Source organism: Vespula pensylvanica, chromosome 5 (genome assembly GCF_014466175.1).
Source record: "Vespula pensylvanica isolate Volc-1 chromosome 5, ASM1446617v1, whole genome shotgun sequence".
NCBI lineage: Eukaryota > Metazoa > Arthropoda > Insecta > Hymenoptera > Vespidae > Vespula > Vespula pensylvanica.
Genome location: NC_057689.1, coordinates 4486460 through 4504059, shown reverse-complemented (window position 1 = coordinate 4504059; position 17600 = coordinate 4486460). Strand labels below are relative to the sequence as shown.

The 17600-nt window shown below is 35.2% G+C and overlaps 2 protein-coding genes across 11 annotated transcripts in view; one reads left to right on the top strand and one right to left on the bottom strand.

The window, feature by feature from the left end:
* Positions 1–17600, bottom strand: part of LOC122629655 (segmentation protein cap'n'collar) — an 84764-nt gene that overhangs the window by 6598 nt on the left and 60566 nt on the right. The gene's annotated exons all lie outside the window — the stretch shown is intronic.
* LOC122629656 (ATP-dependent RNA helicase vasa) lies at positions 13644–17583 on the top strand. Its single transcript, XM_043813341.1, has 4 exons — positions 13644–13873; positions 14703–14767; positions 14860–16806; positions 16906–17583. Exons 2-4 carry the CDS (start codon positions 14711–14713, stop codon positions 16981–16983), a joined length of 2082 nt encoding a protein of 693 aa, XP_043669276.1. The 5' UTR covers positions 13644–13873; positions 14703–14710; the 3' UTR covers positions 16984–17583.

Genomic DNA, 17600 nt, shown 5'->3' with positions numbered 1-17600 from the left:
TCAATGACCAATCGACAGCTAAATTTTATATCTTACGGTCACATGAAAGACGGATAATATAATACAAAATTATATAATGCAATTCTTATTTGCATAAATGTATTACGTAAATGACATGCATTTTTAAAAAGCTTCGGAAGCAAAAAATCATCATCGATATCGACATCGGACGAAAATGAAACGCTTTATCAGCCATGCTCGAGGAATTTTATCTGTGATAATATCTTTTTTAATTTTTTGACTTTCAATTTGGATTATAGTAGTAGTTTCGAATTCACAAAAATAGATTTAAAGGAAAACATTTATGAACGATTAGAATTAAATTATCAGTGAAAGAAAAAAATCAAAGATCGAACGTATATAAAGATATTTATACATTATGTATATATTATGTACCGATTTGACGATAAAAAAGAACTCGTTGTGTGTGGCGAGTTCCCTATCAATCGGTCGAACAAATTGAGTTACATGTGGGTCGATGGCATATCGGACACGTGATGCGCCTTCGTACGTATAACGCGATCAAATGAGCCTGCGTTTGCTCACGTACACGTACTTACGTATACGTATTGTGTTTCCCGCTTCGTAACCAGACGATCGTTGGACGCCATTCATATTTTTCTTGGCTTTCGGTCGTATGTCAGGGTCGATAGGTGATGGTATGTACATATTATATATATACACACACACACATACACACACACATACACACGCAATCGAAGAATGGAAATTATGGATGACGGTGCAATTTTCTTTAAGATTTATTTACTAATCGAATATGTACTCGCAAGCGAATGTGTTCACGAGAACGGACGAACGTGTTCACGATAAACACGAAAACAGCTTTTATTGGCTCACTCTTGATCGATGATTTCGAATAAAAAAAAAAAGAAAGAAAGAAAAGAATAAAGGAAAAAATCATAAGAAAAAATTATCTCTTCGTCTCTCTCTCTCTCTCTCTCTCTCTCTCTCTCTTAATTAAAAAAAAAAAAAAAAAAAAGAAAGAAAGAAAGAAAGAAAAAAAGTGAAACAAAGGAACGAAAAAAGGAACGTAGAAAAATACACGGTGAAATAAAGCGACGTTTAGCTCGAACGAGAGACATTCTTCGATTGATCTGAAATTACCTACTTGGTATGTACATGATAACTCCCATGGTCGCCATTCAAGCCCTTCCTCTCAAGATTTCTCTATTTCTTCCAATCGATCGATAGTATCTGATATCTTCTCTTTCTTTCTTTCTTTCTTTCTTTTTTTCTGTCTTTCTGCCGATACGTTTATCTTTCTCAATCGCAAGATCTTTTTCGTTAAATCTTGAAGATTTTGATGGTATAGTAAATGCTGTAGTGTATGTAGCAATGCATATTCAAAAATATGTAAGAAAAAGCTCGAAGAAACGAACGAAGACACATTCGAGATATCTTCTTTCCTTGCTGAACATCGAGCTTATACGTTTAACACCTTCGCTCGGCTAAATGTTCCTTTCTCTCTTTCACAATAACCTTCTCGTGCTTATTATAGACGACGAACACTATCACAATGTATATTAATTTAGTCGAAGGAACGATTAAACGTTCGTTAGATTCGTTTCATTGATCACCAAATACGCAGAGACGTATTACGTCTAAGTCGAACTATGTAATTATCGATAACTCGAAATCGATCCAGATTTTCATAGAGAAGAATTGAAACTTTATATCAAAGAGTCATCTCGTTTCTTCTTAAAGTCATCGCAAGATACGATTGCGAGAAACACTTCTTTATAACTGACACTCCCGTTCTTTGTCACGATACACACGAGTTACGCTGACGACAGATAACGTGTTAGAGCTTCACAGAAATACAAAACATCGTGATGATACTTGAGAGAAAATATCGAAACGATTTCTCGTATATTCGAATACGTTCTAATTTTTCCTTCTATATTTTCCATTTTTTCTTCACTAACTTTATTTCTCTCTCTCTCTCTCTCTCTCTCTCTCTCTTTCTCTCTCTTTGTCTCTCGTAAAAATGGATAGAAGTAATAAAAGCAAGCTCGTGAAATCGGTTTCACTTTGTTACAAACTTATGAGAAAGCTCTTGCATACGTACGATCATGAAGAACGCGTAAACATAACTATTTAAGTATCCGCTCGTATCCGCGAGGCTGACCCGACACGGGGCGTCACCACTCGCATGGCGAGAGGCTCGAAAGACCGAGGAGGCTTCGGCTTTTCTCCTCGGCATTGGACGATCGTCGAGGAACGGTGGGAGAGACGATGACGGATCGCATGTCTGCTGCACGAGCGAAACAACGTGCCGAAAAACCACTGACTTTGTGTTAAATAATAACACCGTTCACGAAACTTATGTACGTATTATGTTAAACTTCAAATCGAACTCGATCGAGTAGGTTTCCTTTTTTTCTCGTATTTCTACGATATCAAAATCGTTTTATTAAAGTATATCTTTTATGAAAACATACGATATGAACTCCGCGATCATGTTCGAACGTTCTTCAATAACTAATTGTCTCCTTAAGATAAAATTATTCTCGGATAGTATCGTGATATATTATGTATATCTCGGAGAAGAATAAATAAACTGGAGGAAGGCGTTTAACGACGTCTCGTCTAAGGATTTAATCAATTAATAGACGCGTAACGTTAGAACGTAACGTGAGAGTTCTTGTAATGCAATCATACGACCTACGAACATAAAGAAACGTAAGCACATAAGTATGTAGATACGTACGCGGTAGTCATTCCTACTTTCACCGTCGACCGTGGGTGGGTGGGTACTTGGTGAATATCTACACGCAACTAATAATTATTATCGTTCGCATCTATCCGTAAGATTGAAATCGATATACGAGCTAACCCTTTTATTCTTCTTGTCGACAGATCTTAAATAAAAAAAATTTCAAAGATAGACACGCATTCAAATCGCATGCCAATGGATATGCATGAGAAGCATAACACGTCACGCGTACGTACATACATAAATCGGTATAACGATTTTATGCACCGTTTATTTACGCTTCTACGCGTCACGCATACTAATCACAGCTTAGCCTATCTATAGGATTATAGTTTTTCTTGATTGCCGCTTTAAAATTCGATCATTATCGTCGTTAGATAAAACTCGTTGCTACTTCGTAACAACACGAGACGTTACTTCATTCTAATTCGATCTCTCTATACTCGTTTAGATCTCTTATTTTCTATATTTGATTTAAAAATACACATGTATTCTCTCCTTTGAATTGCGAGAAATTCAATCCATCTTGTTATTTACGAAATAACAATAGGCAGATGCAATTTTTATTCTCGATACATCTCCCTGTGATCTCATCCTCGTGATGATTTCTAAACTCGAAATCCCAAGGATAAGCGCAACGATCTTATACGCTCGAGCGATCGTGCGAACGCGATTAAAAAAAAAAAAAAAAAGAAGAAGAAGAAGAACGATCGGATTTCCTTTCATCGTCACATTTTCCGGACGAGCAGGAAAATTCATAGTATTTTATGGTATACGAACAACGACGACGCTCTAGATCTCGATGGTAGAACGGTAAAAAGAAAAATAAACGTTGTTTAGGACGAGGCTTGCATACACACGTGTACCTTATATGTACGATATTACAAAAATTGATTTAAAAAGGTCATTCGTAAATGCGATTATCGCGATTAATCGAGTTGCTAATTAGTTTGTCAATGCAATCATAAAATGATGCGATGTTAAAAAAAAAGAGAAAAGAAAAGAAAAGAAAAATAATCACCTTGTATAAAGTCAACGAGTAATTATTTAAGACATTAAGAGATTGCTTTATTACTCTATCATCTACAGTTCCATGGACAAGAGTATTCTGTTCTATCGATGATAACGATGGAAATTAATCATAGCTAAATAAGAGTTAAAGAGACAGAGATAGAAAAAGAGAGAGAGAGAGAGAAAGAAAGAGAAGCCATATGTTTATTCAAACTCATTCGTTCGGTTCGCCAAGTCTTTCTAGTACGCCGTATGACTAAGCACCTCGAATATGGATGCGATATCTTTCGACGAATCACGCGTGGCGATAATAAAGAACGCGCAACTATTTATAAATCTTCTTTCGGAAGTTGCCTTCTACACGAGCGAGGCAAAGTTTCCGTTCTTAATTACATTTTAAACACTGGACACGACGATACATAATCTCAAGGAGAGACTCCCGACCAAAATCGGAAATACGAAAATCGTTTAGTTTTATTGGAATGTCGTTGTCAAGGCTGGAATACTCGTATCAGCGTACATGTTCGTTAAAAGAGATATACATTTATACACGTATGAGCCCGAGCACGACTACGCACGTAATACGATTCGTTATGACGAACGAGGCAAATATTTGAAAGAATCCGAGGGCAAACTTTCGCTCGATTGAACTTGTAAGAATAAGATCATGTAAGAATAAAATCTTATTGACTTTGATATCATAGAGAAGAAATTAATATATTTTTATTAACCGATAAAAGGGAGAAAGGAAGAGAGAGAGAGAAAGAGAGAGAGAGAGAGAGAGAGAGAGAGAGAGAGAGAGAGAGAGAGAAAGAAAGAGAACAGTATAAAATAAAATAGTCGGCAAAGACGTTATCTCGAAAAGTTGGAGAACATCTTGCTTGGTTAAAACTCGTCGAATCTCTTTTCTCCTTAGTATTGGATATAAAATCGTTTCTCCTATGTCCGCTAAAATGAAACTCGTATAAATTTGCGATAAGCGTAATCTAAAACGGAAAGACGCGTTACCGGAAACGCAAGGTTCCCGCTGTGTTCCTTTCGAGATTATTTCGTGCACTTCTAAGCCGATAAGTCCATAGAAGGTTCCTTAAGAACGATAATACTATATTCTTAATGCAATACGGGTGTAGGCATTTATATTCATTTTATTTTAGCCAACTAGCAACAATTAAGATCCTGTTTCAAGACTAAAAGTAGGGACAACAAATTTTTTACATTTAAAAATTGCAACGTTTCTTTGACCTTCGAACAAACATATACATATACGTACATACACACATGCATGTAAACGTATACGCGAACGAATAACACGTGCTCACGTGTCCATGATCTCCGATACCAGTTTCTTTCTTCTAACTAGCACGAATTAATTTCGAACAATGCTACTGAAAAAGCACAATTTTGCAAGATGTTTTATTCAAATCGGTGTCATCGAGAAGCGCCGAGAAAACTTTCGCTTTCAATAACGATCGGTCAAGGCCGACGAGTATTTAGAATCGATGATCGAGAGTATTCGAAAAAGTGTACAACGACTAAGAATATTTTCTGGATCATTCAGATAAAATAACCAATAAAACGTGTCCGAAGCCTGATCTCATCTTTTCTTTCTTTTTTTCTTTCCTCTTCTTTTTTCTTTTATTTTTTTTTTTTCTTCTTCATTTTATTATTCAATGAGTTCGATATTTCAGCCGCCACCCACGCAGAATCGACGATCTAAAAGTATTCGAAAAAGTGAACGACGATTTGAAAAAATACTTTCTGTATCACGGGAAAGTTGAACAATCAAAAAATATGTCCAAAGTCAAATATCGTATTATTATTTCTTTAGATAATTTCACTTCACTGTTCAATGAGTCGAAACTTCACCCACATATATTATTTTCTCACGACGACGAAGTATGACAATCTTATCGTCGGAAAGTGATATTTATCGGTACGCTAAGAACGCGCATAATATTTGCGAATCGGTTTTACAATCGTTCGAAAGATAAATTCAAATTCATTAGCGTTCGTGTTCACCTCATTTCTGATTAAATGAGAGTAAATTCTAGTGCACGAAACGTGTTCTCATCCTCGTCGTTCGAGATCTCTGCATACTTGAGATAGATAAATAAATAGTAGGAAGCAAAGAAAAAAAAAAAAAAAACGAATGAATGGAAAAATTCTTGTGTACCGTTAAGAGAAACGTTTACATGAGAAGTATACGAACACCCACCGAGAACCTCGGAAATTGAAAAATCCGAGATCTTCTTACTATGACGGAAGCTGTTATCGGTATTCGTCGTAGGCGATTTCTTCGTAATGTGAAACTATCGACATTTCGATGTAAGAGTGTATGCCGTTAACGCGATACTTTCTTCAACAAAGAGAGAAAGAGAGAGAGAGAGAGAGAGAGGGAGAGAGAGAGAGAGAGAAAAGAAGAAGTAGTAAAAACAAATCAAATAATTTGATCGTAAAATCTTGTAAATATTTCTTCGTACAAGATCTCGGCATCGTTCGTGCTTCCTACGTACTTTTCTACGGTCTTCCTCATTATCCACATATATCATGGTATACCAAAAAAAAAAAAAAAAGAAAAAAAAAGAAAGAAAAAAGATGAGAGGTAACAAGAAGTTAAATAGAAAACAACTTTTTTTTTTCTAATATTCTTTGCAATCTTCGAGGTAACTTGATGACATTATCGATGATCCATTCGTGCCACCTACGCTCAACGAAGCTCTGTATTTATAATAATACATCGACATAAATTTTGTGCTTGACTTCTTTGCGGCACTAAATCCTTTCTTTGTTATCTAGTATATACCTATTTATAAAACGTATATATGTATATCGATATACATATTCCGGATTAAGAGCATGAACACCGATAACTATCGTTGCTTAATAATATTCGTTAACAAGGAGAAATACGAAGCAGCAATGGCGTTGTTCAACCGACATAAAGTATCGTGCATTCTCTCTCTACTTCTCTCTCTCTCTCTCTCTCTCTCTCTCTCTCTCTCTCTCTCTCTCTCTCTCTCTCTCTCTTTTTCTCTGCTAAGCAGATAAGAGGTAATTGGATTTGAAAAAAGGCGATCGTTCAAGTTTAATATCGATGTAGTGGTACACGTACGTTCACGTACACGCATATACAAAGTGATATCGATTCGATTTACCGGCACTTATATGTATATCTTTCGCTATCTTTACTAGCGAACGCGTTCGCAAATTTTTTTTCATTATATACAACGCAACACACACATATGCAAAGAAACGAGAAGGTTCATTAGGTTTCAAAACAATCTTTACGGCAAGAAGGTAGACTATACAGAGGATTTACGTAACAACGAAACTAACAAAATATTTGCCGTAATACGTAGATATTTCAAACAAGTTTTCGACACGATTTGCATAATTATTTTTGACCTCCTTTCTTTGTTATCTCGATCTGAGAATAGCGAGATTGGTAGTATTATAGAGCAAAAGAAGACAATTCGATAATACTCCGATATCCCTTCTAAGAAGTTTGTCTCATAAAAATTGATCGTATCTAGTAATACAAAAAGCTTTCGTGAAACCGTACGAATGGCCTCGAAGTTACAAATCGTGAACTTAATGGAATAATTAAGGTATACCTTCGGATTATCCAAATGTGCTTCCACGAGAAAGCTTTTCCAAACGAAATAAAAATAAAAGAGTATAAAATGAATAACAAAGAATGATCATTAGAAAATTAAATTTACTATGTATTTCGATTCTCGAAAGATAAAGAAAAAAGAGAAAGAAAGAGAAAAACAACAAGAAAAGAGGATACTCTTTAAAAAATCACGTTTTGTTATTTTCGTAAGAGCTTTCTGACAGCTGGCTGAGCACAAAATAACAGTGAAAAATGTCGTAAAGGCAAAATTCATAAGCACATCAGCACATTATAAGAAAGATATCGTTATAATATCATTTTTTGGTTTTTTTCTTTTTATCATCCAATTGCCTGTCTAAAGGAGACACGAGGAAAAAATTATGAAAAAAGAAAAAAACTGTCGATTATCCAAGAACAATAGTAAGAAACAGAACAGCTCACACTATTGGTCTTATGAGCTTATCTTGATAAGGAAACCACGAAACTAATCGACAGCCTGGTAGTAGATATTTGTTTACTATCGTGAACACGTAGTGCGGTTTCTAGCACAAAATAAAATATATTTCTAAAGAAAACATCACGTATCGTCAGCAATTAACGAACTATGACGAATATGTCTCTTTCTCTTTCTCTCTCTCTCTCTCTCTCTCTCTCTCTCTCTCTCTCTCTCTCTCTCTCTCTCTCTCTCTCTCTCGTTCTTTAAGATTCTAAAATGAGAAATAAATACGGATCTTACGGTCGATCGTTGAATAACGGTGCATTAACAGTGCGAAGAGGAAATTGTTCGGTGATCTCTTTTTCTCTCTCTCTCTCTCTTTGTCTCTTCTGATGCTTCTCTTTGCTCGTATTATCAGTATCGATAACCTGCAGGGCTCCAATAAATCTGTTTTCCTCGTCGGCGGACCGACGAAGCAGCGTTAGCTAAAGCGCTTTCAAATTAACGAATAACTAAAATCATTTGATGCACGATGTTAAGACGGAAACAGAGAGAGAGAGAGAGAGAGAGAGAGAGAGAGAAAGGACAACAACGAAAGAGGGGAGAATTTCTATTTGTATGCAAAACACCGAGATTAACGTAGTAAAGAATGAGAGAAAGAAGTCATTAAATATTACCGAATCGATTTTTTACAAGCATTTTCCTATGCATACATCTGACAATATTATTTTTAAACGACACTGCGTTCGAGAGGTAAAAAATTTGCAGAAAGTCAAGCCGAAGAAGCGAAACCGAGTTGTAGCACGACTACGTTGTCGTCGTCGAGTGAATCAATTTCGTTCTATTATTACGATCGGCCGACACGGGATGCAATGGCAAAAGAAGGGAATGACTCACTTGCCGCCTTGTGACACACATATCGTCGTAAGCACGACAGAGAACATTTAAGCGAAAAAGAGAGAGAGAGAGAGAGAGAGAGAGAGAGAGAGAGGGACAGACAGCAGAACAGAGAGAAAGAGAGAACGTGCATGTACACAAGAGCACACGTGCGTAGAATACAACATATTATATATATATATATATATATATATATATATATATATATATGATGTATAAATATATAAATGTATGAACGTATGGATGTATGAATATACGTACATATGTACATATATGTTACGTATGTATGAATGTACATATATATGTATATATGTATGTATGTATATTGCATGCATGATCCATAGAGATATACGTATGTGTGTGATGTATGCAGATACGCGAAAACGAGCCGCTTCGTTCTTTCTCTTTCGTATAAAAATGAGAAAGAGAGAGAGAAAGATAGAGATAGAAATAGAGATAGAGAAAAAGAGAGAGAGAGAAAGAGGAGAGAGAAAAGTGGTACGACACAGCGAAAAATCGTCATCCATTACTCATCTCTCGCACGCCGTAGAACGATGCGAATCACGTTTCGTGAGTAGACGAGAGCGCGATGATTACATCTTTTTTCTCTTTTCCTTCTTTTTTGCGCGTCGGTGAACATACACATACACAGTTACATAGAGATATATACGTACATATATATATATATATATATATATATATATATATATATATATATATACGGTGTACCCGATAAACTAGAGATAAGATCATCCGAGCATAAAGAGAAGACTCATAGGATTATTACTCTACGAACTAATTTTCTTCCTCGAATCTTTTGTCTTCTTGCACGTCTAGTTTTCTTATCGAATAATGAAAACGTCAAAAGATATTCTATTTTCAGTTGTATTATGAAGGACATTATATTGCAGTTTCGTCTCTTTTCAAATTATCTTAGGACACCGTATATTATCGCGAATTATAATACCGCGTGCTTGCGTAATGCACGGTTATTTTTTTACAAGCTCTCCCGGATCAGCTGACACACAGAGACAATCGGTTCGATGAATTACGAGCGTTTTCCTTCTTCCCACTTGACTCAGGTAATTTGAATGCGATTACTCGTAGAAGAGAGAACGTTTGTTCGTATTCAATGAAATTAAATACCGATTGGGGCGCATGTGTTATGTATGTGCGTGTATGCACACGCGTGCACGCTGCACCCACACATCTACACACAGGCGCCTATATCTATGTGTGCATGATTGATCGATTTGTTTTTTGTGGTCGAAATGCGCTCATAATCGCATTCGTATGCACATTAACTTAAGAGTTTGACTCATTGAATGTTCCACCGCACACCTCCCATCTACCTTTCTCTCTCTCTCTCTTTCTCTCTCTCTCTCTTTCTTTCCTGCATATAAACAACAAATCAAAAACCAATACGTCATCGATGAACGAGCTTACCGTTGATATGACTGAAAGCCTTTGAAATATCGAGTCCCATGAGACGAGACGAGATGAGATAAGATCAATTCAAGAAATAAATGATTCTTTATCTGTTTCTCTTGATTTCATTTATTTCCACTTGCTATTATTCTTCTCTTAGATTTCTGCTTTGCAGGAGCACTAACGAGTGGAAAAATAAAAAAGAGAAAGAAAAGAAACAATTTTTCTTCTCGTATAAGAAAAATGAAAACAAACAAAAAATATATACGATCGACATTCGAAAGTCGTCCGATAAGACTAAACCAAGAAAAGTCGTCGAATCATTGTTAAACGTGTCATGAATATTCACGATCACCACCTTCTTAGCCTTTGTTGTTTTTCGAATCGAGCAACCGATCGTTGCACGAATTTCTTTATGAAGAATCTGAAATTTACCATTACAATCATGTATTGCATGTATCGAATGTTTTGTGCATTTCTTAGATTTTTTGACGCGATATAAATCGTCGATCTCTCCAGCAGAAAAAGGAGTATACTTTTGATACCGAAATCAATGATGATGACATTGAAATTGTCGTCGTCGTCATCGTGTCGTTTCTGTAGTGACGTTTAATCGCGTGAATTTTCTACGGGACCTCGTGCTCGCGAAGCGAACGTGATATTCGTCGAATTATAAAGTAAGATAATATATAAACTTCAAGTGTTAACGTTTCTATAAATCCTTCTAAGTCGATGAAAGAATTTCTGTTTATTATTCTATGCCTGGTTATCTCCATCGAAAGGGTAAAGCAAAAAAATAAAAAAAAAAAATAAAAAAAAAAAAATAAGAACCTCCTTTTCATTTTTTAAAGAGGAAGTACACTCGAAAAAAAATCGTGGAGTGATCGAAAAGTCTTCCTCTCGAGATTTGTTCGAGGAAATATGGAGGAGTTTCGAAGTCGATATAAAATTTTTTCAAATTTCCCGCGCCGCTCTTTTCGACACCATTTACAATTTCAAATTTACCCGCGTAAAAATGGATACATAAGTGGATACATAATAAGTTCTTTTTTGTTTTCTTTTTTATACTGCTTTATATATATATATATATATATATATATATATATATATATATACTTTGAAATATATAGTACCTGATCATCGATCTTACGTAAACGTCCATCGTGCGTTCACCAACAATGAAAGCGTCAAATTTCAAGGAGATCAAGTAAGTGTCTCGACACAAACGTCACAAAAGGAAAAATCAAAGACGAAACGTTACTGAAAACCGATCCTATCGTTCCTATCCGCGGCCGTGGCGAAACTAACATAAGCTTTTCTTCTTCCTCTTTTCTTCTCCTTATTCATCGCTCGACGACTTACCTACACGAGCTTCCACACATTCGTAGCACCTATACATACGTATCTAGATAGAAGACGGCCCGTGCAAGCGGACACATATTCTCTTCTTCGTCAGTGGATCATTACGAATTTCTCGGTACGAGCCGAGCCAACTGATAAGAGAACTGCGATCGTTGCGAGACAACGATGACGACGACGAAGACGACGACGACCGGCTAACTTTGACCACCGTGAACAAAGTTATTAACTCTATCGATTTTCATTTACTTTTGTAACTTTTATTATGCCTCGTCTTGTCTTTTTCATTATTATATTTTCTTTTCTTTTCTTTTTTTTTTTTTTTTTTCTTTAAAAATTTGTTCTCCCTCTTACGTATGTTTGATCTTCCACGAAGAAAAAAAAAAAAAAAAAAAAGAAAGAAAGAATGCAGATGGCTAACAATTTTTCTGTCTCGTTTATTGTCTCCTTGAATATCCTTAACCATTTCTTTAACACGTTTATACAACTTGATTTAGTACTCGAGAGAGATAGAGACAGAGACAGAAAGAAAGGAGAAAGAATTTCTTAAGGACTAAACAAGACGTCGTAAAAATCTATTCATTATATGAGTCTAACTGTTATTGACCTACCACGTGTTCCATGAGGAGTCTTTTCTTTAAAGCTTTCTTTTTCTTTTTTTTTTCTTCCTTCCTTTCTTTCTTTCTTTCTTTTTTTCTTTCTTTTTACGATGTATAAAGAATAGTCTGATATGGTCCAGAAATCAATCGTATCTGTTTATAATTATCTAAAACTCGTTTGTACGAATTCGTATCAGATCGTATCATTTTGTATATACCTTTAAAATCACGTAGCCGATAAGTATATTAACTTCGAACAAATTTGAAGTATTTCTGATACTTGATACTTTCTACGATCCAGAAGAGATTAAAAGAATATAATTTAAATTTAGATAACTATATACATGGATGCAGTATCGTTTCTTCACGCATAACCTCAAAGATAAGATATATATTTCTGCGGTAAGAGAAGTACTTCCTTTATTTATTTTGAACAAAGGCCTATGTTCAAAGTTAATGCAATGTGACTTATATATGTATTAAATCTGCGATCACGTTTACAAACGCTTTTTAGAATTTTTAATATACCGATAGTTTCGTATAAATGCGCTGCCTTCTTTACCGATTGTACATTCCTGAAAAAAAAAAAGAGAAAAGAAAAGGAAAAAAAAAAATAAATAAATAAATAAACAAACAAACAAAACAAAACAACTCGTAAAATCTTGTGCGTTCATAAAAGTACGAAGTGACTTAGCACTTATAGATTATTATCAACGTTACGTTGCAAAAGCTGTAATATAGAATAGCACTTATTGACGTTTATTACTTCGAAATACACGACTCGGTATATGTCGAATCTAGAAAAATTTTAATGTCGTCATTAACTTATGCAATAGCCAACTTTTTTCGTCCTTTTGACTTGCATCGTTTGAATACATATATATTCAACACAACAAGTATATGCACACAACATGAATCATGACGAGTCCCGAGTGTAATATCGAAAACAAGTTTGAAGCTATACTTAAATTACATTGTAGGATATATTGCGCGATGGACGTTTTACTTATTAGATTGAAAAAACAAAACAAAACAAAACAAAACAAAACAAAAAAAAAGGAAAAGAAAAAAAATATTAATTAACTCGATTTTCAAAGTATAAACGAAAACAATACGCTTAATTATATCAACAATAAGCACGATTACATGAGGAAAAAAAGAAAAAGCTTACGAGGTATCTGGATTGAATGAGCTCATCACAAAATCTGAGACCTATTTTTTTTCCTGTATCTTGTTACTTATCCTACTTATATTCTACATTGTTTAAAAATTTTATCAAACGATAACCGTGAGAGAGTAACGCTATTAGAGTAAAATGAAGCTTAAACCGATTCTACGACACTAACGTGATTGCAAATAAATTATTATATAATATAAATTATCCCATTAAAAAAAAAATATATATATATATGTAACACATATGTGTATACACATATATGTATGGGTTCTCGTGCAGGTAGCTACGCGACTGTGAAAAAATGAAGGCGCAATGCGTACAACGCACGCGTATTGAGTTCTCGTGAGAAGACGCTGAGCGGTGATTGGTCGAGAAGCGTTCTCCTTGAAGTTGGTCGAGAAGCGCAGCGCGATCTGCGCATTTCATCGTATACTTTGTTAGACGTATGTCTCGCGCTGGTTGAGTTGTGTTCAATTACAGTCTCCAACGATCTGTTTTGAGAGTTGTTCTACGTTCAATGAAAAGAATCATTCGTTTCGATTGTTCGAAGAAAGACTGATATAACGATATCTCTTCGCTTGACAACGCATCGAAAATTGAATACTTTGATTGTGTGAGTATTGTGACAATCAGAAATCGTGCGATGTCAAATCGGCCATCTTTACCGGTATAGGCGCGAGACTTTATATTTTCTTTGACATAAATACACGTGTTTGAATGAATTTTAATCGTATAAGTGTTTCTTATCGTTTCTACACTGACTTTATATTCGATGCCATACGATCGATCGAGCAACATCGACGCAAGGGACTTGTGAACAATGCGACTGCGTCGTAGAAAAAGTTTTGTATCTGCAATGTCTCTTGAAAATCAAATCTTTTATCTATTTTTTTTTTCTTTTCTTTTTTTTTTTTTTTTTGTTACTTCGTATAATTCATTACTACGTGATTCAGAGCAAAATTATCGTTTTAATTTTCTAACGAAAAATTGATTTACTATTTTGACATACGGAAACTGTGTTAAAATCTCGTCGTTTAGTCGATGGAATATTTTGCTATGCTTGTTTCAAAGCACTTCAATTCTTTCAAGGATAATAGATATATCTATATCTATTAGTCAAGGGCGTCAGTGTTTTGTTTTGTTTTTTCTATTGTTTTTATAGAAAGTGATCCTTCCGTCTTTCTTTTGACCTGTCAGGATCAAAAACATTGTCATTAAGTACCTTATAAATATATTCGATCGTACACGAATATTTTATATTATTTATTCCATATTTACGAATACGTATGTTTATATTTTCATCATTGTTTACTTTGAAATTTGAGAAAATAATAGTATTTCATTAATATATTGTGTTATATGTATGGGCAAACCTTATCTTTTATATATATATATATATATATATATATATATATAAATATATATATAAATTAATTTTACAGATAACAAAATGATTCATAATTGGGATAACGAAAATGATTACTCTGAACCTGTAGACATATCTTCTGTGAGTAGATTTTATCTCTGATTAATATTAAAACTGTAATAGATATATTTGCAACGTATCGCTTACTAATCGATATATTCATTTTTCAATAGTTTGAAGCCGATGGTGGTCGAGGTTATGGAAGAGGACGTGGTTTTATATTACAAAATAACAATGATACATATAATGATAATTACGGATACAGTGATAACAAAGCTTCAGATTCTGACAACTTAAGAAATAGCAGAGGTGGTGGAAGGGGTCGTAATGGTCGAGGTGGAGGAGGGCATGGAAAAGGCGTTAGAGGAGGATATAGAAATGAAACTGGTGGAGGAGATAATAGTTACGGATATGACGAGAATGATTTTAGTAGATCGAAGAAAGATAATAATGGTTATGAAAATGATAACAAAGACGAAGATTGGCACGAAAATGACGAGGAAAAAGATGACGAGAAAGGTTTTAAAGGAGGAAAAGTTAGAGGGGAAAGTAGAGGAGGCGGTAGAAATCATAAAAATGCAGCCAATAACGACGGAGACAACGGGTTGGATTGTAATGAAGATCATGAAAATGAGAGAGGTGGACGAAGTAATAATAAAGGAAATAGAGGTGGTCGTGGTAGAGGACGTGGTGGTGGTGGTGGCAGAGGTGGTAATAAGGAAGGAGATGAAGATGGTAAAGAGAAGCCAAAGACAGAAATCTATATACCACCCGATGTATCTACGGATGAAAAATCTTTGTTCGAAAATGGTGTTGAACAAGGCATTAACTTCAAAAAATATGATCAGATTGAGGTATGTGTGAGCGGAGAGAATGTACCGCAATGGATAGAATCTTTTGAGGATGCTGGTCTAAGAAAATATATTTTAAGTAATATACAAAAATCTAAATACACTAAACCAACGCCTGTGCAAAAATATGCATTACCTATTATAATGAGCGGTCGTGATATGATGGCTTGCGCACAAACAGGTTCTGGAAAAACTGCAGCGTTTGTTGTTCCAATCGTAAATACTCTATTGGAATCACCCAGAGAAAATTTTTCGAGTTCTACTTGCGCTCCACAAGTCATTATAGTTTCCCCGACCCGAGAATTAACAATACAAATATACGAACAAGTTCTAAAATTTTCAGCTGGCACCATTTTGAAAACTGTTGTTGCGTACGGTGGAACTTCCGTCTCGCATCAAGGAAGCAGAGTTTCTGCTGGTTGCGATATCATCGTAGCTACACCAGGAAGGTTATTAGATTTTCTTCAAAGAGGACGTATCACGTTAACGTCTATACGCTTTCTTGTTTTGGATGAAGCAGATCGTATGTTGGACATGGGCTTTTTACCTGACGTTGAAAAAATTGTGGATCACGAAACGATGGTTCCTACGGGAGAAAGGCAAACGCTTATGTTTTCGGCCACGTTTCCAGACGAGATACAACGATTGGCTTCACGATTTTTAAAAGATTACTTATTCGTAGCAGTAGGTATAGTGGGCGGTGCATGTTCGGACGTAGAACAAAAATTTTATGAAGTTACAAAATATAAAAAGCGAGAAATGTTGAAGGAACTCATGGAGAAAGAAACCGTGAGTGGTACGCAACAGGGTACTTTGGTTTTCGTGGAAATGAAAAGAACGGCCGACTTTATCGCCGCCTTTCTGTCGGAAAATAATTATCCGACAACGAGTATTCACGGCGATAGATTACAAAGAGAAAGGGAAGAAGCTTTAAAAGATTTTCGAAGTGGCAGAATGTCTGTATTGGTTGCAACGGCAGTTGCGGCGCGTGGTTTGGACATACGAAATGTTGCTCACGTTATAAATTATGATTTGCCAAAGGGAATCGACGAGTACGTTCATAGAATTGGTCGTACTGGTCGTGTGGGTAATCGTGGAAGGGCTACGTCTTTCTTCGACCCGGACATTGACGCACCGTTGCTTTCTGATCTTGTAAAAATTTTGAAGCAAGCGGATCAACCTATACCAGATTGGTTGTTACACGGAGGAGACAACAGATCTTTAGCACCTGGAAAATCAAAACAATTTGGCGGCGAAGATATTCGTAACGTAAGTAGTGCATATCGTACAATGTTTGTATGTTAGTTGTAATAACGATAGCAATCGTATTACATATTTTGATTAATTATATAATCGTGTCAATTACAGTTCGAGGACGAAGGTAGCGGAGTGCCTTACGGCGAAGAAGCGTACAACCCTGTATTGGAACCAGAAGAAGAATGGTAAAAGAGAACAGTACTACGTACTTTAAGGGAAGATCTGACCAAAGGCGTTATGTATAAAGTAGATTTCTCTTAAAATTTAGTTTTACAAACGCGCACGTGTACCCCCTTCTTCCCTTGCCGTCTCTATTATTTAAGAGAGCTTTACAAGATTGTGACTTTCATTTTCAAATAATCGTGATTATTTTAGCCTTATTTCTTTATGTTATATTAATATTAGAAAATATTATCTTTTCCACGGTGATGTATAGACTGTCGCTTAAGTTCCTTTAACTATAGACGTATAATCATATTCTTCGACAATGAAGAGATTTAAAATAAGTAAATCGTGATAATTTTGTTTTCCTACTTTCTTACTTATGAATTAACAAGCGAAAATAAGCGGGACATACATTCCAAAAATATCTCGCGACGGGTATTATTATTACCATTGACCGTACAAACGTTAGATTTAAGAAGCAATTGTTACGTGGAGAAAAAACTTAATATAAGAAAGATAGGCTTATTTTAAGTGGTATTACGTTGTCTTATAAGGTTTTTATACATTTCTTTTTATAATAAAATTAAAAAAGATGAGACGAAGAATATACCGTTAAAAAAGAAACTTCCTTTGATTCTGTA